Source organism: Passer domesticus, chromosome 20 (assembly GCF_036417665.1).
Source record: "Passer domesticus isolate bPasDom1 chromosome 20, bPasDom1.hap1, whole genome shotgun sequence".
Classification (NCBI taxonomy): Eukaryota; Metazoa; Chordata; class Aves; order Passeriformes; family Passeridae; genus Passer; species Passer domesticus.
The window spans coordinates 3,700,076-3,722,537 of record NC_087493.1 but is presented as its reverse complement, the minus strand read 5'-3'; the positions used below and the strand labels follow the sequence as shown (position 1 = coordinate 3,722,537).

The window sequence follows — 22,462 nt, the reverse complement described above, 5'->3', positions numbered from 1 at the left end:
TGAGAGCTGGCTTTGGGAGAGGAATCCTCTGGGAAATTTGCTTGGTTTTCCTCTGAACAGAAACCTTACAGGAGCAGCTGGGAGAGCACAGGGCAGGGGAGGATGGGGCTCACAGCCTCTGGGCAATCTGCCCCTGCAGGTTTGGTGGCTGCAGAGAGAAAATTCCTGGCTGGCAGGAGGGGAGTGCTCTGGGAATGGAGCACCTGCCCCAGCAGCTGCTGAGCTTCACCAGAGGGGTCAGGGCAAGACCCAGCTGTCTGTGCAAGGAAGGAAGGAAGGAAGGAAGGAAGGGGGTCCCAGGCTGTCCCCAAGGGCTGCCCTCCATGTGGGAAGGATGCTCAGCTTGTTCTGCCAGGGTGGAGCTCAGGATGTGCTGTGACATCCAAGGGTTTGGGAAAAGCTGTTCCCTGAAGGTTCAGGGAGAGAATTTGGGCTGCTCCCCATCAGCTCTCAGCCAAGAGAAGAGTGTAACTGTGGGGTTTTGGGAGGTCAGGGAGAGGTCCCTGCCCTGGGGCCTCCCAGCAGATCAGGGCTCCAGGCAGAGGAGCTGCTCCTGCTGATCCCAGCACGGGCACAGGAGTGGAACAGCTCCTGTGGGGCATTTCTGGGCAGGTGCAAAGGCCTGGGGAGCTGCAAAGGCAGAAATGAAGGTGCAGCTGAAACCTGAGAAACCACTGGGATTTCTCAGCAGCTGAGTGAGGGTGTTCTGAAACCATTCTGGATCCTGATTTACACACCCAGATCTTTCTTTGGCCGTAAGAGGACTTGTGTGGACTCACCTAGGTGTGCTGGCCCCAAACCCTCTACTACTCCCCAAACTTAATCCAGACTGACACCTTTAGGGCCCCAAAAAGAACAGCAGGAGCTGCCAGGGACAGACTGTGACTTTATTCTGTCTTTCAACATAGCAAATGGCATCTTCTCTAATATCACTGCAAAAATACTTTGCCTGGGTTAAAATAGTCTGTATATACTGTACAAAGACATAAGTTTAATATCTCTTCCTATAAGTACATTTATACACATAAAACAGCATAAATTAGAAAAGGGACAAATGGGTATATAAAATTCTGGTTACATACAAATCTGATTAAATTAGCATTTACACTGTGGTTCTAACATAGAGTTTGTTAAATAGAGCCTTGTGCATACAGTACATTGACACCCCACCCAGACACAAATTAAAACAGGGGCTAACAGGGCCAGGTGTTCACTTACACACAGGAAAAAGTCTGGCCCACCTTAATTTATATCTTTTTTTTTTTCTCATCTCGGGGACTCACAGATCTGTTCTTCGAAACTCCTGGCTTTTCCAGAGCACCTCCCAGCAGCTGTCCTAAGCGTGGGTGTTTTGCTTCTCCTCATGACCTCTTCGCCTTGCCCGGCTGACCTCCACGGCACAAGATTATCTACCAAAATCAAAACACAAGGGCCTTACTTTTCCCAGCACCAGGGAGCGTTTCCAGCGGGTTTTACGCACATGGGAGGAGCAGGGGGAGGGATGTCCCGCAGTGTTTTACTTTCCATCCCAAGGCAGATTGGTGAGAGGTTTATTTATTTGCTCTCCCCCTCCCCAGACTGACAGTCCTGGGAACAGGAACCATCTGGATCAGTGATAAGGGGGTCTGGCCTCGGGCTGGCACTGGGCTCAGCAGAGCCAGGCTTTGGGGAGTGCAGTTCCTGGGGTGAAGTGCATTTGCCTCACCAAGTGCTCCCAAAAAGCTCAGCTCTGGCGTGGCTGGAGGGAAAGGTTTGTGCTGAGCATCCCTGTGTTGCTCTGGGGTTTCTGGATGGATCCCAGAGCTCAACTCCAACATGTTAGACAGGATCAGGGGAGGGAAAGCCCAGCCTGAACACCAGCAAAGCCTCTGAGTGAAAGAGTGAAGCAGGAGCAGAGAAGAACAGGCAGCAGAGGACCCTGATTCACCTGCCATCAGCTACTCCTGCCACAGAGATCCTGGGTGAAATGTGCCCCTGCCCCTGATGAGGCAGCCCTGGCACAGATCTGCCCCAGCTCCAGCCCTGCCAGGCGTGAGCTGGAAGGGATGTGAAGCCCACAGCTCCTGCTGCAGAGTCTCTGCCAGCTCCCCCTCCCAGGTCTGTCTCTCCACGAGCTGCAGGACCATCACTGGCCAGGTTTCCAGGCACAAGCATTGACACTGGATGGCACAACTCCCAGGGGCCCTCAGATAATGTACTGATAAGCTGGGCTTAATCCTGCAAGCCCCAGCTGCCCGAAATGCCAGGCTCAGCTACAAGGGCAGGAGCCAGGTTCTGCCAACTCCCTCATCCCCTATGACACATAATTACAATAGAGCCTCAGTGGAAAGTCTGTGGCCTTTCCTCTGCTACCAGCCAGCTGTTAAAAAATAATCACTTAAATTAATTAAGTGTCCATATCCATGCAACAGAATGAGGGAAACACCATCCAGCAAAGAGCCAGGAGGAATCTGGGCCAATGCTGCTTCCACAGAGCCAGAGATGTATCTGCAGCCTGGTTTGCTGTATCAAGATCTGTGGTCTGGAGCAGCACAGGGGTGTGTGGACCTCATGACAGGGCACTGATTTTGGCCCTGTTGCAGATCCTCCTGGATTTTTTCCCTCCAACAGGCAGCAGCATCCTTTGGCAGCACAGGACAGTGCCCAAACTGTTTTGGAGGAGCCAAAAACCAATGGGAAAGACATGGTTTTTAAGAGTGATGGAGTATCAGTGAGGGGAAGCTGCCTTTGAAGAGCTGATTGCAGTCTCACTTGACTTAATGAAATGGCTCTCCTGATAAAACCTTCACCTCTGGGCCCTGCAGCCAAATGCAGGATGGATCACCTATCTGGAAAGCACTGACCAATCTGCTGAAGAAACCATCCCTCCTGCTGAATCCCAGGAGTTCTGGGCAGATCCCCTGCTTGCACTCCCCAGCTGCACACAAGCTGTGCTGCTTGTAGAATCCTGTAGGATTTCTTTTACCAACTCTCACAGCACCACCCCAAAACTGCATTGCCCTGCCTGGCCCCAAACACACCCCCTGCACCCCTGCAAACCTCACTCCCTGCTACTCCCACAGAACAGGGGTGGCTGCTCAGGCAGGTGAGCACAAAACAGCCCAAACTGCCACCATTTTGCAGCCAGAGCTGGCTTTGCTCTCCCCACCCTGTAAAATCTTCTGATCCTGCAGGGTGAGGGCTCTGCAGCCTCATCCCTGCCCATCCAGCACAGCACCCTTGGCTTCAGCCCCCTGTCCTCCTCAGTCACACCTGAGTCCTTCCTGCCCAAGACCAGCAGTGACTTGGGAGTGCTGAATCCACCCCATCCATGCAGGAATTGTCACTGAACTGGTTTAACCTCCTTCTGCAATCCTGGCACCAGCAGCAGCAACATCCACGTTCCCTCTTGTGAGGCCACTTTTTATGAGTCCTCCTTGGGCTCCTCATCTCCTCTCTGATCTGTCCCTCCTTCCACTTAAGGAACAGGCAGTGTTTGACAGATTTTATGTCAGGCTGAAGCTGGTTTTCCTCAGTCTTTAACAGCTGAGCCTCTGAAGTCTTGCTTGAGGTCAAGGGAAGACAAGAGGTTTCAAAATGGGGAGAAACTGTGGGGTTTGAGCACTGCTGTTTCTCCAGAACCATGTCTGAGTTCAAAGCCATACCGTGGGCTGCGGGTGAATATTCCATTTTGTCACAAGTTTTGAGGTTTTGAAAAGTCTTTTTGTTGCACACTGGAAAACAAACAAAACCCTTCCCATGTTTCCGCAAAGCCGAACGCTGTCAAAACATTTTTGTTGGATAAGGTCAGGTTTTCTCCCCCTCCTTCTCTGCACAGGAGTGACCGATGCCTGAAACCCCCTTCACTGAGACTGGAGATCTCAAGTGCTGAGAAAACAGCCAAGTTCAGTGAAATGCAGAGCATCCAAACATCCTGAGTGCTCCCGCTGCGAGGGCAAACCCCAAAGCCAGGAGCGGGGGCTTTATCTGGGAGCTCCGTTTGCTCAGGCACCGTTATCAGGGATATTTTTGGAAAGCACCTTCCCTTCCCACACCACCTCCTCCCTAACAATACACATGTCACTGCTCTGTCAGGTTAATGACAGGACTGGGAGGGATCAAAGTTCATTGCACACAGCACCTGCTGTGCTGCAGCAGGGGTTTGGGGCTGCTTTCATCCAGCACAGTCCCAGCAGGACGCCTCACTCAGGAGCAGCGTGATCCCTGCGTGCTGCCATTTGCTTGTCCCCAAACCACGAGTTCAAGAGCAGGTTTAGCAGAAGGAAACAAAGGATTTCTCTCTGTCCCTGCTGCTCCTTCCAGGGGACTGGGCCATCACCTTCTCTGTGGGCACAGCAAGGGAGACATTTTAAATATCCTTCTTGAGTAATGGAGTTGGACAAGTGGGAAATTCCTGCTCCCAGGGAATGTTGCAGGTAAGGAAAGAAATAATCTGAGGGCTGTGTGAGTTGAGCTGGGTTTAGGTGGTGCTGGCTCAAAGGGAGTCATGAGCCAGCCTCCTTTTATCTAAGTAACATTTGCCTCAGCTCAGAGGAAGGTGCCTCACAGAGGTCAGCTCAGCACATGGAACGAATCCTGGGATAAGGTTTGTACTTCCTCCTTTTCAGGCAAAACTCCAACAGCAGGATATGTAAAAATGAAGTAAGGAATTCCAAAAGCCTGCCAAAGCTGCAACCTGAAATCCATTACAGTATTCTGCTGCATTACTGCTATGAAGACACCACTGATTACAACCAGATCATAGCACAGACCAACATTTGTCCAATTAGGGGTTAGATACTTAATTAATGAGTGTGGAATAGGAAAACGAGCCAGAAAGACACTGCCAGGCTCAAGTTAGATTGAAAAATCCACTAGCTCCTTCCAATGGTAACTGAGAAAGTGCCACATAAAAATCATAAAATGGTTTAAAACTCTGTTATTCCTTTCATCTTTGTACTTGGAAAAGGAGTTTCCTTCTCAGTTACCTTGGAAATGAAGAGACTGGTGAGGTTCAGGTATGTTCCAGTTGCATTCCATGAACTAACACAACTGACTGAAAATGCAACAGGGTATTAAGTTTTTATTTCTAAATTGTTCCAATTAAAACTATTCCTGGTAATATTAGAAATCTGCACAAGGCACAAAGGTTAGGTCTGGATCTGAACACCATTCAGCAAGTTAGTTCAGATCTATCTCTGCCTAGGTTTGATCACTTTTGCCCCATCCCCAGCTGCTGTTTAGTGGGGCTGTCACTTTCCTGGCACTGTCCCTAGAACCCATCCAGTTATTTTAGGCTTCCCAGTGAGCTGGGACAAGGAGGGGGCCATGGAATCTCTTCTGGGAGAGGTTACTACTTCCTTCTCAGCACGAGGGCTGCACTGCAGGTTTAGGGGTCCCGAATGCTCACAGGAGGAAATTCATTCTCATCATCCAGACAGACTGGTCCAGTTGCAAACTCGTGCTCTGGGATAACCTCCCCCCGCAGGGCTCCGCCGTCCTCCGAGTAACCTGCCAGGGGAAAACACCAGGGGTTACTGCAGGAAGGGATGGGAGGAGCTGCACACAAGCAGCAGACACTGCAACCACCTCTTTAGCACTGAGCTGCTTCCTCTGGCTGCATGGACTGAGGAAGAGGAAGGTGTCTCCAGGGATACCATGGATTATGGATGAACTACATGGCCAGCTCCCGTGGCAGTGGCTTTCCTCCTCCTGCCATGAACCTAAGCACCAATTTCAGAGTAAGATCTGCATTTGTGTGTGGATCTTCCACTTGGGAATATAATGAGACAGTCATCCAGTCTTTTCCTGCAGCAGCTTAGTACAAGGTGTACCAGCTTCAGAGACTCTGTGGCAATCTCACCACAAAAAGAGTGACTGACACAAAAACAGTGAGTCCTGACTCCTACACCCATGGTTACAACTCCTGGAAACCACCTGGCAGCAGCTGCTGTCTGCCAAAGAGTGGTTCCTGCTCTGCCTTGGGCCTGTCTGTGGCACAGGGAGCAGAGCTGGCACAGGGAGCAGAGCAGAAAACTCGTGCCCTGTTTCTGTGGCAGGGGATGAACCTGGTGAGCTCCAAAGTCCTGCTGCCCCAGCGTGCAGTGCACATGTGATGATCCTGGATGAGCCCTTGGAATGTGGGACACTTTCCCCTTTGCCCCAGGTGGTTTTGTGGCTCCTGCCTGAGGAAGGGCAGATGTGCTTACCTGGCATGGTCGAAGTTGAAGGCACTGTACTTTGTCTGGCTACAGTTGCTGCATAAGACTGAGGTACTGGAGACTGAAGGTCGTTTTCTTTGTTCTCCTCCATCTTTCCTGAGCCAAGCAGACTAATTGTACAGATCAAGAGAGAGGAGAAGAGTTAGTTCTGATCCTGGCTGTCCCTCCCCAGCTCCAGCTAAGACAAGCCCATGCATCCACATCTCCTTGAAGCACATCACCCATCCCCATCACTGCATGCAGCAGCCCCAGCAGTGCTGTGGACAGGGGAGCATTGTGCTCCACAGGGAAAGCAGGGGGTGAAGAAGGAGATAGGGGAAGCACCACTTCGGCTGGAGGACAATGCTGGCATGGGAACAGAAGGGAACAGACTGACCACAAAAGCTTTAGGTTACAAAGGCAAACAGTGTTTCTAATCACAGAGGGGGCTCCGAAGGGCTTCCAACAGGAGCAGACTAGATGGGAAAAGCAGTCCTGGCTAGTTTAGGACAGAGTTTGAGCAGAGATATAGTATGATGTAATGTAACTCATGACCCAAGGGCCCTTTTCAGCCCTCTGATGCTCAGAGGAGCCCACATGACAAGGCTGGGGGCTGCGGGCGGCGCGCGCTGGACAGCGCAGCTTTGAAGTGCTTTTGTTTTGTGGCTTTTCCAAAAGCTGCTGGCACTTTCCTGGCTGGCAGCCACCTCCTGGCCTGGAGCACATGTTACATCTCACCCCACCCCAAAGGCTTCACATCTGGAGCCAAGCAGCCCAGATGTGTGCGGGGGGGTTACGCGCTTAATGGGATTTGCATATGGCCTGAAGAGCGGCGGGAGGCTCTGTTTCCACAGAGTCCCAGAATGATTTCAGTTGGAAAAGACCTCTGAGATCATCGAGCCCAACCTTTGACTGATCACCGCCAGCCTGTCACCCAGGCCAGGGCACTGAGAGCCACATCCAGTCACTCCCTGAACAACTCCAGGAATGGTGACCCCACCACCTCCCGGGGCAGCCCCATCCAATGCTTAACAACCCCTTCCATGAAGAAATTCCTCTGCTTTGGCACTGGGCTTTGTTCTCAGAAGCTCACAGTGTCCCTCCACACCATCCAGTCATCTCCCTCCCCAGCACCCACTCCAAGCTGGAGAAGGTGCTCTGCTCTCCTGCCACCACAATGGTCACAGCTCTGCTGCTGGAGGCATCTCCTAAAGCACAGCCTGCCCAGTCTAAGCTGGGATGTCCCACAGTGGCCATGGCATCTGAGATGTCTGAGGTTTCTCCTGCAAGAAGCCCTGTGTCCCTGCCTGCTGATGTGCTTCCCAGCCACGTCTGTCAGACCAGGTAGCTCCAATCACAAACTCAGTTCTAACCTCCTTGCTCCTCCATTTTGTGCTGCCAGGTGAGATTTCCCTTAATTTCTTAAAAGATCAGCCTCTGTATGAGGTGTGAGTGGAAGCAGAGTTACCTGTGATTTTTAATTAGCACGCACTCCCCTCCATCCTGTGGGTCCAGGTTATAGATGTAGAGATGTCCATCCGACGTCGTCACCAACAGCCGAGGCAGCTTCTGAATCCTGCTGGGAGAAGCACCCTGAGGCCAAAACCCTCAGCCACCCAGACACAGCAGCACCCACAGCACGTGCTCTGCAGGCAGGGCACGAGGCGAGGCTGGCCTGGCCCAGGCTCAGCAGCTCAGTACGTACGTGGACAGGGCACAGATGTTCCTCTGCCCGCAGATGTTCAGCCGGACGGTGGCAAAGGCTCGGTCCTGGCTCATCATGCCCGACACCTGGGCAGGGAGGTAGTTGGTGGCAGCCTGGAACATCTTTCCCATGTAACCACTCCAGGTTGGAGGCTCCTCTGGCCGGCTGAGGGGGTCACAAAGCAGTGTCAGTGGGGTTAGCATGATCAGCGTGACAAAATGTCAGGAACAGACCTGATCTCACACGGGTGAAGGGTTTTCTGGAGCACATTTACACTGTGCACCAGCCTGGCTGGAGAAGACAGGGGACAGTGGCACCTAATAAAGCCAGAGAGACCTGGAGAGGCCGACAGCAGGGGTGCAGTGTGTGGCTTTTCCAAAGAGTGAGTCCCTCAGGACACAGAGACACTGTGCACCTGGAATTGCTCATGGAGAGTACATGGTGAGGACGTGGAGAGCAGCTGTGTAAACACAGACCTTTGAAGCAGACACAGCCTTGGGGCAGGCAGGTTAGGCCAGGCTAACCCCTCACCTGTCTGTGAGATGCTCCAGTTTGAAGATGTGCACAGTCTCCGTGTTGCTGGAAGCACAGAGGAACTGGGAATCCATGCTGAACACCAGGGAGCTGATGTTCACATACCTAGGGCCGAGCAAGGACAGCACTGGTCACTCCCACAGCAATGCATTCAGGGGAACTGCTGGGTTTGGCTCACAGAGGAGGGGACGGGCAGGAAGGAGACCCATCCATGGTGAGGATCACCCTGCACAGCTGCTGCTGAGCCTGTGGGCTCACTGATGAGCAATTCCCTAACCCCTTTGCTCAGCAGGCATGGGGGAAGCCTCAAGCTAGTAACAAACAGCCAGAGAGGTGGAAATGTCCTTGCTCACAGAGCTGCCTGTGGAGGGAACATCTGTGCCAGCCTTGTTGCAGCTTCTGGTGCTGCAGAGACCAGGGAGGATATCCAAAGTGCTGAGCAGTGGGACACAACAGCATCTCCTGCAGAGCCTCAGCAAGAATGAGGTCTCTGACAATTTTGGAGACTTCATAATTTCAAATAAGAAAAAAGAAAGGACAGAGTAAGTGGAGTGACTCCGTGTCTGTTCCCTGCCATCGCCCTGTTCTGTGACACACTGAAGGAATCAATGAGCTGGGCACAGCCTGGCACAGTGACATTTCCAGCTGATACGTTTGCTCTTGTTTTCCTTCTGCAAAAGATGCCAAAGCCACCAGGATCTGACGTTGCCCTGTGTCCCTGTGTTTACACTTTGGCTCCGGGAGCCCTCTGTGTACTTGTCAGTGCCAGAAGAATGAACTGACCTTTTCATCCCTCGCCGGAATTCATAGAGTTTTTGCCCCCCAGGAATGGAAAATACACGAATGACTGTGCCCTGCAAAAAATGCAAATGGAAATACCACGTAGGAGCAGGCCAAGGAGCCCGAGCCCATTCCCTGACACACCCAGGAAACTCAGGATGTGCAAAGGCTCCTCCTGTTTGCCAGCTGGGCTCAATCTGATCCCATACACGGACCAGTCAGCGGCCCTAATGTGCTGGCTGTGATTAAGACGGGGCAGCTCAGGGGTGCTGGTGCAGCCCTGGGCAGAGGGAGGGTACATGCAGGCACACACACTCACTTTTTCAGAAGCACTGGCCAACTTGGAGCCGGTGGAGTTGAAGGCGAGAGCAGCCAGAGGCCCATCGTGGGCAGGAATGGTGCAGGCTGTTTTCTGTGGGGCACAAGGGAACGTGAGAGCAAAGGCACACGCTGGTCCTTGGACTGTGTGGGCAAAGGGACAGGCTGGTCCTTGGACTGTGTGGGCAAAGGGACAGGCTGGTCCTTGGACTGTGTGAGGGCAGGGCGTTCCTGCCTTGCAGCCTATCCACACCTGCTGATAGGGATTCACGGGATCATCATGTGCTGATGGTATCCCTTCAACATCCTCAGCAGTTTATCTCTGCCCTGCCTCGAGTTCATTCCCCAGCTATTATGGCCATTGTGATTACAGGACACTCACCCCAGGGGCAGAGAACCTCAGCTCCCTGAGGGTTCAGGATTGTGCCTGCACCCTCTCCAAAGCCTGGCCCTTCCCTGTTGGGGTGAGAACTGGCTTCCCTGCAACTCCCTGTGCTGCACAGCAAGTCCTGCTGCAGTGACACCACCCTGGTACCTGCAGGGAGCCCCAGGCCTTGCAGCACCTCTTGGAGCAGCAGCATTTTCCCTGTGCTTGCTCCTCCCCTGCTGCAGATCCTCAGCTCTGGCTGCATGTATGGAGCCACCAGCCTTATGTAACTCAAAGCCCTGGCATAAACAGTGGATAATCATGACCCTGCATCCAGCCAGGGACAGATTTCCTAAGGGGACTTTGGACACTTTGCCCTCTCTGTGACTTAAGAGTCAGGCATCCCTTCCAGCCCTCAGTGTGGCAAAGCTGCTCCAGGTCCTGTGCTGTGCCTGGAGCAGCTCCAACCCCCCTGACCCACTCTGGCCACATCATTCCCACGGGATCTGCTGCTGACGCTCCCACAGCAGCCCCAGTGTCAGCCTGGCAGTGGCCCTCGGGCTGCAGGGCAGTGGGTCACGTTTCCCTGAATATCCTGTGCTGGGAGATGCACGTCCTGATCCCAGAGCTGTCTGCTCCGAGCACGGGGGATACGTCCAGATGTGCCTGCCAGGCAATTCCCTTGCACTCCAGCTCGGTGGAGTGCATTTATTCATCCTTCCCAAGGGCCCCGTTGGCTTTGCCGTGGCTCTGTTTGTTTTCAGCCCCTGCCGGTATCCAAAGGCTGAGCCTCGCACTTACCAAAGTATTTCCGTCGTAAAGCGCGATCTCTCCGCTGCTCGCGCTGCCGGGATAAGCCAAGTAGGAGTTGGCGTGGTTGATGGAGAGAGCACACAGACCTGGCAGGGGGACAAGGACACGGCTGAGGCTGGGAGTGGGGGGGGGACAGCACGGGGCACGGCGGGGCTCGGGCTCGGGCTCCTTCTGGGACTGCTGGTGCCGGCGCTGGGAACGCCTCGGCCGTGGGGACATCTGCTGGTACGGGACAGAACGGCGGCTGTGCCCTGCCACCCTCCCCGAGCACGGGGCACCCACACCCGGCCTTGCAGCTCTGGGCTTCCCCCTGCATCATCGCCCTGGAGAAGGCAGGAGTAGGTGCATCAAACAGCAAATGTGGGTCTGAGGGCTGACAGCACTCCTGTCCAGCCACATCTGGACACGTCCAGATGTGCACAGGGTGCAGGTGCTGGGTTGGAAGCTCAAGGAGCAGCCCAGCATGGGTGCAGCCCCGTTGCAGCCTGGCTGAAGGCAGTGCCATTTCCTTCTGCTCTGAACGGAAAAGGGAAGCAGAGAAAGACAAAGGAAATGCGCCAGCTGTGCAGGGAGTTTCCGGCCGACACGGAACTTGAACATAGCAAAATTTTAAGCACAGGGGGAATTCTTCCCCATAAGAGCCATCTGGTTTTGTCCCAAAGGTTCCCAAATGGCACTCCTTTCAAAGTGGGCAGGAATTACAGGATGGGACAGGGAGGGATGGATACGTGTGTGGGTACATCCATCCACTTGTCCCCCAGGTGACCTCGGAAAAGAGCATCTCTTCCTGCCTCTCGTCCCGCTGCCGGCTGAGGATGCAGCCCGGTGAATCCTGTCACACGCCAAACGTGCCTGGCTCGCTTCCTGCCCCACATCCGTGTGCTCACAGCCCTCCCAAACCCGACCCGAGGCTCCAGCACGACCGGAGCTTCCTGACCCGCGGCGGGGGTCCCTCCTAATCCCACGTGCGGAGGAAGCCGCGGGTCCCCGGAGGGGCCAGCGGGACAGCCACACACCGCACGTAGATGGGACGGGACGTGCCGTGCCGTGCCGTGCAAGCCCCGTGTCAGGACACGGCCCTGGCCCCCGCCCAGCAGCCGCGGGGAAGGATCGGCCGGAGCTCTCGTTTTAGGTCATTGTTTATAACCAAACAAAGAGACCGCAGCGGAGCCAGGAGCTGCAGGATCGGCCAGAGGCCGCGGGGATCCGCTCCCCACGCTCCAGAGGCGTGCGCCTCACGCCAGGAATGGCGCACGGGGAGCGCGGCAGCAGCAAGGGCCAGCAATTAAAAGGCAATTAAGGAGGGAGGGATGGGAGGAAGGCAAAGGTAGCCCAGAGAGTGCTGCTGCCATGAGCATCCTGCCCCCTGCGGATGGTGATCCCCCGGCCCAGGCGGCACGGCGGGATCAGCACAGCCTTTCGGGATCAGGGAAGGCTGGAGCTGAACAAAGCGAGCTCTGAGGCGCTGAGTCACCCGCTCCCTCTGCTCCTCTGGCTGCAGAGCAGCAGCAAAACCAGGCCAGGGCAAAACACAGATGTGAGTGTACTGGGCTGACCTCGGGGACACACAAAGAACAAGGACCACAGGGCCGGCCTTTGAAGATGCTCCTGTCCCCTCAGCAGCAGCCCCCCAGGCATGGTGAGGGTTGGTGCTGCACTGGGCTCGGGCAGGCTGGCACTGCTCAGACGGCACCTCTGGGAGTGCCACGTCACAGGTGGCTTCCTCAAGCAGCATGGAAAAATGCTACTGTGTCCAGGAAGCCTGGCCTTGCCCTCAGGGCAGCAGGTCCAGGCACATCCAGGGCTTGGGGGGAGCCACAAGGTGGTTTCCAAAGCTGCAGTCACTCCCAAGACGTGCCTCCACAGCACACAAGCCACCTCAAGCACTGTGACCTGCTTGGTTCAAATCCTGCCCCTGATGTGAATCACATGAAAAACAACTGCTTGGACACCGTGGGCATTTTCCTCTCCTACGTGGAGGAGGCTGGAGCAGGAGCCAGGTGCTGGCCAGGAACAGCCAGAGATCTCACTGTGACTGGCCAGTGTGGCTGCAGCAAACCCTGGTCCTGCCTGTGCTGCTGTCACCGTGCCCAGGGCACACACTTCAGGGGGTGGCACATTTTCCATGTGCTCCTAAACCCCCAGCACAGACTCCCACTCCTAAACAAGCTGCACAAAGAGCACTGAGGCTGGACTGCCCTGACCTCCTGGACACACTGTCCTTGGGGTCAAGCTTGGGACCAAAGCAGGTGGCCCAGGAACAACAGGGGCACTGCACTTGTCACTCAGCTCATTTCAGTGACAGCTGCTGCAGCAAAAGGGGTTTAAAACACTAAGCCTGTCATCTGCACCATCCCAGTCCTGCCCTGCTGCTCTTAAAGCATGACCTGATCCTCCAGCCCCTCTGCAGAACAGCTCCAGGCCTGGGTATCCCTGCCCATCCTGCTGCTGGGCCTTCTCAGGAAGGTTTTAAACTTTAATTATACTTGCAGCATTTAGCATGTTTAATCCACACAGAGAGCCCATCTGGTGAGACCTGAAGTAGGTCAGGGGAGCTGCTGGCACAGCATCCCTTGAAAGCCTCGGGGCCAAGCGTGAGCACATCAGCAGCTTCCCAAGCACCCAGCCATGAAAGGATGCTGCAGGACAGCACAGCACCACGGGCACCCGGCCAAGCTTCCCTCTCTGCTGCTATAAATAGCCTCTCCCAGCAGCAGGAAAGCCGGGTTCCCCCTGTGCCACACACACAGGATCTGTGCTGCAGCCACCTGCCCTCAGCCTCGCAGCCTGCATGCAGTTACAGCACGTGGCAGCTCCTGGGAACTCCCTGGCAGGGACTGGGGCTGTGCCTGCCTCTGTGTTCTGTCCCCAGAGATCACTTTGGAAAGGAACTCAGACCCTTCTGCCCATCTCTGCTCTCCTCTGATGCATCTGCTCTGGCCAGGCAGGGGTTTGCTCCAGACAGGGCAGGGGTTTGCTCAGGACAGAGCTGATCACAGCACCTGACAGAGCCCAAGGAGAGTTTGGCAATGCTCTGGGCACAGGGTGGGATTTTGGGATGCTGCTGTGCAGGGCAAGGAGCTGCATTCAGTGATCCTTGTGGGTCCCTTCCAACTCTGCTTATCCATGATTCTCCCAAGCCTGCCTGACTGCCTCCATGCATTTCTGACTTCCCAGTGCTGGGTGAGGATACAGAGACCACGTGCTGGTTTAAATTCTAACAGTGCTGTGGCTCTCCAAAGCTCCCTTTCACACAGTTCTGCCATGCTCACCTGTAGTGTTGGGAGGTGTATCCATAATAGTCTTCAGAAGCTTCATGTCCTTGATGTTATGGATGTAAATGGACTCTTCCAGGCACACCACCAGCCTCTGCAAGGACACAGGGGACATGCACAGAACCAGCAGTGCCTCTGGCTGCTGCTCCCACACTTCCCAAACCCAAACCTCTGCTGTCAGACAAACCCAAGAGGAATTTCCCACACCCTGAAATGGAACAGAAATGTGATCTCTTCTGCTTCTCATCCCCTCTCACAGTTTGGCTTGTACAACTCTTGTTTTGAGAGTTTTTGCATCCAGTCTTGCTTTAGAGAGAAGATAAAACACCATGACTTCTCTGCTCCTCTGCATCTTCCACATCCCCAGGAACAGCAAGACCCACCATGGCCACACCCCACCTCAGGCCTCGAGTGCCATCTATCCCTACCCCAACTTTTCTCTGCAGCTCAAAATGAACTTTTTGATCACCAAGGCCTGGCAGCAGAGAGGCTGCAGTCCTGCCTGGCAGTGTGCCTCCAGATGGGCATGCAGGCCCTTCCTGATTTGGGAGACAAATGGAGGTGCTGGGTCTGCCACTGCTGCCAAGCTTAGTGCACCTGCCCAGCACATGAATGTTTCTTTTCCCCACTGGTGTCAGCAGAGAAGACTCTGCTTTCTGTGCCCTGCAGAACTGCACAAACACAGAGCTGAGACACATTTGCTCAGGGACAATGATCCTTGCACCATCTTGGCTGAGGGGCTGGGATTTCCCAAGTTCAGGTGCTTGTATCTCTTCTGCTGACCCCACCAGGAGCATCCACCCAGCCACGAGGAGCTGCCAAGCCAAGGGGAGGCAGGGCAGAAGGGCAAAGGGAAGCCCGATGCTGGAACCTTAGCCCTGGGCCACCATCCCTGCGGCCACTCAGCTTTGTGTCACCACTCAGCTTTGTGTCACCACAGAGACTTTTTGCACAGAGGCTTTTTTTGGGACCAGGCTTTGGGTCTGCCTGAAGGGCTGAGCTTTGTAAGTCCAGCAAGTGCACAGCTTCACCCCCCTTAGTGCCAAGAGACCAGAAGCACTACAAACATCCCAATAAAAGCCTAAGCCCAGACCCCATCCATCCTGAATCCATGTCCAGGAAGCCTCCACCTCTTCAGAAATGAGGCCACTTATTTAGTATCTAAATGTGGAGCTTAGTCACTAACTTGAAACACCCACATTAAAAATCTCTGCCTTGCTCCACCATTACTCTCAGATCAAACTCTTTCCCACTTCTATTCCTGCTAACCACAGCATCTGGGGCTGTGTCAGAGCCATTTTGCATTTCCAGGAAGACTTTGCCTTTTCTACAGTAAGAGCCATGCACTTGCAAGCAGAGGAATATTTATACAGCTGATTTGGGCAAAGCCACCATGTGCTTTCCCAGAACGGGCTGCTCTTGATGTCCAGGTGAAGGGAGGTTTCCAGATGATGCCAAAGCAGCAGCCAGAGATGCTGGCACCCACAGGGACAAAACCCAGGAAAGTTTGGGATGTGAAGAGGCAGAGGAGGTCTGGACAAGCTCAGCAGGAGCTGGAGAGGGCTGGTTCATCCCTCCTGGCCTCCATGCAGCCCCGTGGCCATGTGAGGTCACTGGCGGGGTTTATCCTCACTGTGAGCCTCAGAAAAGGTGCTGTGATTGATTACACAGGGTCAAGGCACTGCTAATTGTCCAAAATGTCACTGCTCACCAGCTCATTCTGAGGTTTGAATGGATCAGGTCAGATAACTGAGCTGTGCCTGGGGGCTTAAATGGGTTTGGACACAGCCAGACAAACACCTCAAACCTCTCCAAAGAGCTCAGCAGGGTTTCAGCAGTGAATGAAAACCCAGGAGCTTCCCGGCAGTCCCAGAGCAAAGCCTGATTGCCCACTTTGAGACAAATCAGGATTTACCTCCACACATTCAGAGTTCTCATGGAGCTTGGAACTGAGAATCCCCACAACAACAACAGAGGGCTTTGCTTGTTTGCACAATGAGGGCTTTTTCACAGAGAGAACAGATTGAAACATGCACCTTTTGTTTGAGACCTGTTCCTGGTTAATTTGTCACCATTTCCCTGAGTGAATGCCTTGTCTGGGATTTGTCCTTCTGTGAACTCCCAGGGGAGTGCAGCTTTCCTACAGAAGCTCAGGCAAGAGTTCAAGTGTCACATGCAGAATGTGATGGCCACCAGTTTAACTCCTGAATGCAGACTGAAATAATGACTTCTCTTCAACCTACCCAAACTGGGAAGGTTCAGATGGGACTTGAGGAAAAAGTTCTTTGTGAAAAGATTATTAAACACTGAACATATTCAGGGCAGTGGTGGGGTCACCATCCCTGGAGGGATTTAAAAGATGTGTGGATGTGGCACTTTGGAACAGGGTTTAGTGGTGGCCTTGGCAGTGCTGGGGAATAGTTGGACCTGGTGGTTTCATTGGTCTTTTCCAATCTAAATGACTGTGATTCTGTGTTTCTAAACATCTGTAGCATCTTCAAAGCCCTCCAGGTGTGCCTGTGGCACAGCCAGAGGATGAGCTCAGCCCAGGATTTGAACCCCAGCAGCCAAGAAATGTGGATTCAAGGCTGGGACTGTGCATCACCTTCAGGCAGCACATGGGGAGTAGCCTGAACTTATTTTATTCACACCAATCTCCTCGAGCTGCTCAGCAGAACCTCCCGGTTTATTTTTACACATACACATCTATCTGCAATTCAAAGGAAGTCTCTCTTTTGCCAGTTTCACTGTAAGCTTAAGTGAAAAAAATCAATTTAGGACAGATTTAATTGTAGTGCAGGAACTCCTGGTCAAAGACAGCTTTACTGGAAGCTCAGCCCAGAGAGCTCACTGCAGGTCTCACTGTTGCTAACTGAGGAGAGGCTGATTATATACAATTACCCAGACTGCTTATTTCTTCATTGTAAAATGTCCTCTGCCTCTTAGGGCATATACTTGGAAAATAATTATGGACAATAGGAAAAGATGACTTAAAATCCTCCAAAAGAGCTCAGGGCTGCATGAAGCTGTGTCACACCAGAAAATAACACTCTAAAACTCTCATTCTAAGTGGCCTGAGTGGGTTTTATACCTTTAAAACCAAAGCAAGGCTGCTAGCAGCACTTGGAAAGCAGCTTTTTGCCATATCCACAGATAAGTGTGGAAAAGTTACTCCTGGGTTACAGATAAGTTACTCCTGGGTTTTTGTAACCAACTTTGAAGGTCTCGTTTGCACCCAAGACAGCAGAGGTGGACCTGAATCAGGATGTGGAATCCAAGGGAGGGAGGAACATGAAAAGGTGTTTTTTTGGCAGAGCTGTGTCCTGAACAGGCAAGAAGGCAGATGACAAAAAGCCTTTGTGTAATAACTGCCACCAAAACAAGGCTGCATTTTCCTGAAGGAAGCAGTGGTGGAAGATGATAGCACAGCCCTGCAGCTCCTGCCAGGGGCTGGGAGGAGAGCACAGGCACCCAGCCCTCCAATCCCACTCACAAAGTGCGAAGCTCCCAGAATGCTCCCAGCTGGAAAGGCAGAAGCAGCAGAGGCAGAGTGGGCTGCCTGTGGTAACCCCTCTCACCTGCCGGTTCAGCCGGATGGACAGGATTTTACTGGAATAGCTGTAGTTGCAGATCTCTGTCCCCTTCTTGAAGTGGTAGACATTCATCTGCTGCGGCTTGGCATGGCTGACCACAACCACCAGGCTGCTGGAGAACAGACGCTCCACGATGTAAACATCTGGGATTTCATCTGGGCACACAAGGAGAGCAAGGCAGAGCCTTCAGCTGGGCTTGAAGCAACAAGGCTCAGCTCAAGAGGGGATGGGGTTGGGAGGCTCTGTGCTAAGGTGTTCAACATCATTTTTGTGAAAAATATCTTGTGCCTGGCACAAAGCAATGAGGTGGGAGCAGGAAGGGGTAAAAGAACCTTCCCCTGCAGGCAGAAATGAAACACCAGAGAACAAACCCACTGGATGAACATACCCAGTTCTCTTTGACAGTGCTGCTGTGCCTCTCTCCCCTGGGCAGGGCCCAGCTGAAGCTAACCCTCAGGCCCTCCAGCTGCACTAGATCCTTGGGAAGGGGATATAAAGGGAGGAGCACCTTCCCTTTGGTCAGGGGAGTTTTTGGGGATGTGAGGCAGGAGCTGGCTGTGGCTTGGTTTCTCTCAGCCTCCCTGAGGAAGCAAACAGTGCCTGCAGGGACTGTGTTTGGGATTACCCCTGCTGTGTGGAGAAGGCACCAGGCAGTGGTGCTGCTGGCCCTGCACCTAAATCCCCAGGGACTGCCATTTCCAGCCTGCCTAGCCCTGAGTGATGCTCACTTTGGGCTGTGCTGCCCTGGAGGAACAAAGGCATGTGGGACAGGCTGAGCCTCAGCCCATCACCCTGAGTGTGTCACCAGCAGGGACCTGCTTCCCTCTGCCTGATTCTGAGAAAGGAGCCTGGACCCTGCTCCAGATGAGGCAGCTGTGTCTGACTGCTGAGGCTCCTCCTGCAGCCACTGAGAACATATCCACAGATGAGCATACCCAGCTGGCAAGTGTTATCTCCAGTGCAGCTCAGCTGAAGCAGCCTGGAGTCGCTGCTCCATGAGGCCAGGCTTGTTTTGGGCTGCTCAGTGTGTGCTACATGCTGCTGTGAGCACAGCTAAGAGCTGCAGGCCTGCTGGGAGTGACCTTCTCGACATGGAAAACCTGTTAAAAACATCTTGCTTGTAAATACCACACTGGATTAAAAGGCTGGGAGTTGTCCAGCAGCTGTGCTGGAAGCCTGTGGGCTGCTGCTCGTGTACCTGAAACATTCCAGTGGGGAAACTGCCTCTGAGTGCTGGGCTGCAGCACACACTGCTGCTGTCAGGAGGGCAGCAGTGCAACAGAACTGGGCTCTAACATAAATGTGAAGGATTTTCACAAATGTAAGGTGCTGGTGGGTTTCCTCCCAGGGAAACAGGAGACTTACTGCTTTCATGGACCTGGTCCAGTTGCTCCACAGAACTTAAGGAGAACAGTCTGTAACCAGTTGTGGTTCCAATTGCCAGGGAGCTGCAAAGACAAAGCAAAAAACCTGCTGGTTCAGAGCTGAAGCCCTCCAGGTGACAGCAAGAGTCCCTGCAGGGGTGGTGTACTGGTTTTGGCTGGGATGGGGACTTTTTGCCATATTAGCTTGTACAGGGCTGTGTTTTGGCTTTGTGCTGAACACAGGGTTGGTAACCTGGAGATGTTTTTGTCACTGTTGAGCTGTGCTTGCACAGTCAAGGCTTTTTCTGCTCCTCACCCCTCCAGTGAGGAGGCTGGGGGGGCACAAGGAGCTGGGAAGGGACACAGCCAGGACAGCTGACCCCAAGTGACCCCAGGGACATCCCAGGCCATCCGTGTCAGGCTCAGGGGATAAAGGAGGAGGAAGGGAGTGATGGCCTTTGTCCTCCCTGCTGTGCGTGGTGCTGTCCTGGGCATGGCTGGGCCCCTGCCTGCCATTAAAAGTGGGGAATTAATTCCTTGTTCTGCTTTGTTTGCATGCGTGGCTCTTGCTTTAATTATTAATCTGTCTTTATCTCAGCCTGTAAGCTTTCTCACTTTCACCCTTTTGGTTCTCTTTACACCTCACTGAGTGAGGAGTTGGCTGGGGTTAAACCCTGACATTAAGGAAATGAGTAGTTCCTGGCGCAGTGAAGGCACAACTTCAGATTCCAACCTAAATACTACAGAGTAACAAACTCAGGAATTCAGTTCTCCATCTGAGGCTGTTGCAGCCCACAGAAGGCAAGCATCCCTCTGAGAGAGCAAACTCATCCTCTCCTATGGCCCTGGGGCTGCTGAGGAACAAACAGGTCCAGATCTGCCTGGGAGGATGCAGGCAGGAGCTGTGGGTCACAGGAGGGGCTGTTTCCTCACCAGGGCGGATCCACCTGTACTGACACAGGCTGGGGAAGCTCTGCTCTCACTGTTAAGGGCAGTGGGCAGAGTCTTGCCAAGCGCTGTCTCTGCCCAGCTCCAGATGCAGTCAGCAGTGAGCTCCAGGTCTTAAACCAGCAGCCAGCCCATAACAGCACAGCGTTTGCATGGGGACAGCGACCAGCAGGTTCTGCCAGCAGCACATCCACATCCCTCAAAGCACCCTTTGTTCGGGCACACCAGCGCACAGCGGGGCTGCGAAGGAAAGGCCTGTCCAGGTGTGAGCAGGGCCGGTATCTCTGATTCTTATCTCGGGCTACGGCTGCCACATCCGCGTGTGCTCGCTGCCCCGGGCGGCTTGCAGATGATGGCAAAGCAGCAGCCAGAGATGCTGGCACCCACAGGGACAAAACCCAGGAAAGTTTGGGATGTGAAGAGGCAGAGGAGGTCTGGACAAGCTCAGCAGGAGCTGGAGAGGGCTGGTTCACCCCTGCTGGCCTCCATGCACCCTGTGGCCATGTGAGGTCACTGGCGTGGGGTTTATCCTCACTGTGAGCCCCAGAGAAGGTGCTGTGATTGACTACACAGGGTCAAGGCTCTCGGAAGGGCTCTCAGAACGGAGCAGGTAAAGCGCAGGCAGGGCAGCGAGGAGCGCGGCTGCCATTCACGCCGAGCAGGGGCGGTGCTCTGGCTCAGCGGCTCACCCCGAGCCTGCGGGGGGTGCTGGTGGCCCCGGGCAACGCCGGCACCTCCCGAGCGGCCGCAGCCCGAGCTGCCCGGCCCGTCCCCAGCGCTCCGGGGCTGCGGGGGAGGCAAAGCCCGCCCACCGCTCTCCGTTCCGCCCCGCCGGGCTCGGGGCTGCTCACCGGCAGCTCCATGGGCGGGATGGAGCGGCCCGGCCCCGGCCCCGGCCCGTGTGTGCGCGGTGAAGGGGGGTCCCGCCGGGCCATCCCCGCCCCGCTCCGGGCCGCGGCGCCGCACCGACCCCGCCCGGCGCGGCCCGGCCGCCGTCCCCCCTCCCCGCCCCGCGGCGGCCGCGGCCCCCTTACGTGCAGTCCTGGTTGTAGGAGAAGCAGCTGAGCGCCGCGGGCGCCGCCGGGGCCTCGGCCGCGGCCTCCATGGAGCGGGCGCGGCGCCTCGGCCGCTGCGGCCCCCGCGCCCGCCCCGGCCCCGCTCCGCCGCCGCACGGGCGGTGCCGCCGCCCATTGGCTGGCTGGCCGCTGATGGACGCGCGGGGCGACCTATGGGGTGAGGAGCAGGCGGGGCGGGCCCGCCCCCCGGAGTGGCGGAACCGGCTGCCATTGGCTGGCGGCGCGGAACAGCTGCGCGTGGCCACGTGGTGATGTTGTGGTTGCATCAGACGGGCGCGGGCAGATGTGGGAGCGCATCTGGCGGAGCGCAGCTGGCGGAGCGCGGCTGCAGCGCTGCTGCCGGGGACACACGGCGACACGGGGTGCGGGACGGGCCGGGGCCGGCCCCAGGGAAGGCGTGGGTGAGGGGATGGGGCGGGGAAAAGTGATGGTGGCACCGCTGACCGGAAAACAAGTCAGTCCGCCTCTCCACTTCCTTGGCTAAACAGCGCTTTGAAGGGTTTTTGTCTTTTTACAGCATTGACATCCTAAAGCTAGCGGAATTTGTGCATCGTTCCTGTGCTAAACACCGCTGCTGGCGTGGGGGGTCAGATCTGTCAGGGAAAACACAAAGGAAAACAAACCTCCGAGCCAGTCGCTAAATGACAAATATTCCAGGAGTCAGTGCAGTGACATTACAGAAACCTCTGCCGGGGCAGGGCCTGCAAACCCCATAATTAGATGAGTAATGCTCATGTGAGGGCTGAAGTCATTGGGCCCAGATCACTTGACGTGCACCGCAGGATTTTGGAAAAAGAGGCACATGCAATACCATCTCCGTGAGGCAGATTCCGTGTGGACACGTCTGTCTGCCCGGGCTGATCCCCCTTGCTGCAGGGGCGCCTTGCAGTGCCCGTGATATTCCCCTGTGAGGGAGCTGGAAGCCTGCAGCAGGGAAGATAGATTGATTTTGGGGAGGAAGTAGGAAAAGACACATCTTCAAGACAGCATTTTGGAGGGAGGTGGATGGTGGGTCATCCCCAGGACTCAAAGCACATCAGTGACACTGCAGGGCAATAATTTTCAAGACATCACATTTGGGGGGGAAAACATCTTCTTTTCCAAGGGCCCTAGTGGGAAGTTCTAATAAAACCCAAACATGAACTAGAAAAGCTGTTTTTGAATGTCCTGAAACTGTCCCTGTGGATCAGGATAGTTGGATTTTGAAACAGGGATGTCAGACAGGAAGTGTGGTTGTGGAGCAGGAAAAAATTTAAAAACAAACCAAAGCCCTCCAACAAACAAAGCCGGGGAGACATTGCCTTGTGTTTCAAAAAAACAGTTTCTGAGCAACAGCAACAGCTGCATGTTTGCTGCTTGGGCAATCACCATGGTTTTAAAATGAAACCTTGATAAAGCACCCGAGACTTGGGTAACACAATTATTTTTGCAGTTTGACTGATGCAAGCATGTTGGTCAATCCTCCTTTGAGCTCACTGCCTGCAAAGGCTGTTGGATCAGCAGAGGTGGG

The 22,462-nt window shown here is 54.5% G+C and overlaps 1 protein-coding gene across 1 annotated transcript; it reads right to left on the bottom strand.

Annotated features, from left to right (window-relative positions):
• Positions 1 to 866: 866 nt before the first annotated feature.
• WIPI1 (WD repeat domain, phosphoinositide interacting 1) lies at positions 867 to 21,050 on the bottom strand. Its single transcript, XM_064395986.1, has 13 exons — positions 20,911 to 21,050; positions 18,930 to 19,012; positions 17,550 to 17,719; positions 13,969 to 14,065; positions 10,685 to 10,782; positions 9,518 to 9,610; positions 9,202 to 9,272; positions 8,416 to 8,523; positions 7,885 to 8,049; positions 7,648 to 7,755; positions 6,189 to 6,310; positions 5,390 to 5,490; positions 867 to 1,409 (listed from the first exon to the last, which is right to left on the bottom strand). Exons 1-13 carry the CDS (start codon positions 20,979 to 20,981, stop codon positions 1,362 to 1,364), a joined length of 1,335 nt encoding a protein of 444 aa, XP_064252056.1. The 5' UTR covers positions 20,982 to 21,050; the 3' UTR covers positions 867 to 1,361.
• Positions 21,051 to 22,462: the final 1,412 nt, after the last annotated feature.

Coding starts and splice junctions, on each gene's coding strand:
- WIPI1 (XM_064395986.1), bottom strand. CDS start 20,981: ATGGAGGCCGCGGCCGAGGCCCCGGCGGCGCCCGCGGCGCTCAGCTGC. Junction 14,066..17,549: donor CCATCCGGCTGAACCGGCAG/GTGAGAGGGGTT, acceptor GTGTCCTTGCAG/AGGCTGGTGGTGTGCCTGGA. Junction 8,524..9,201: donor TTCCGGCGAGGGATGAAAAG/GTCAGTTCATTC, acceptor GCTCGGCCCTAG/GTATGTGAACATCAGCTCCC.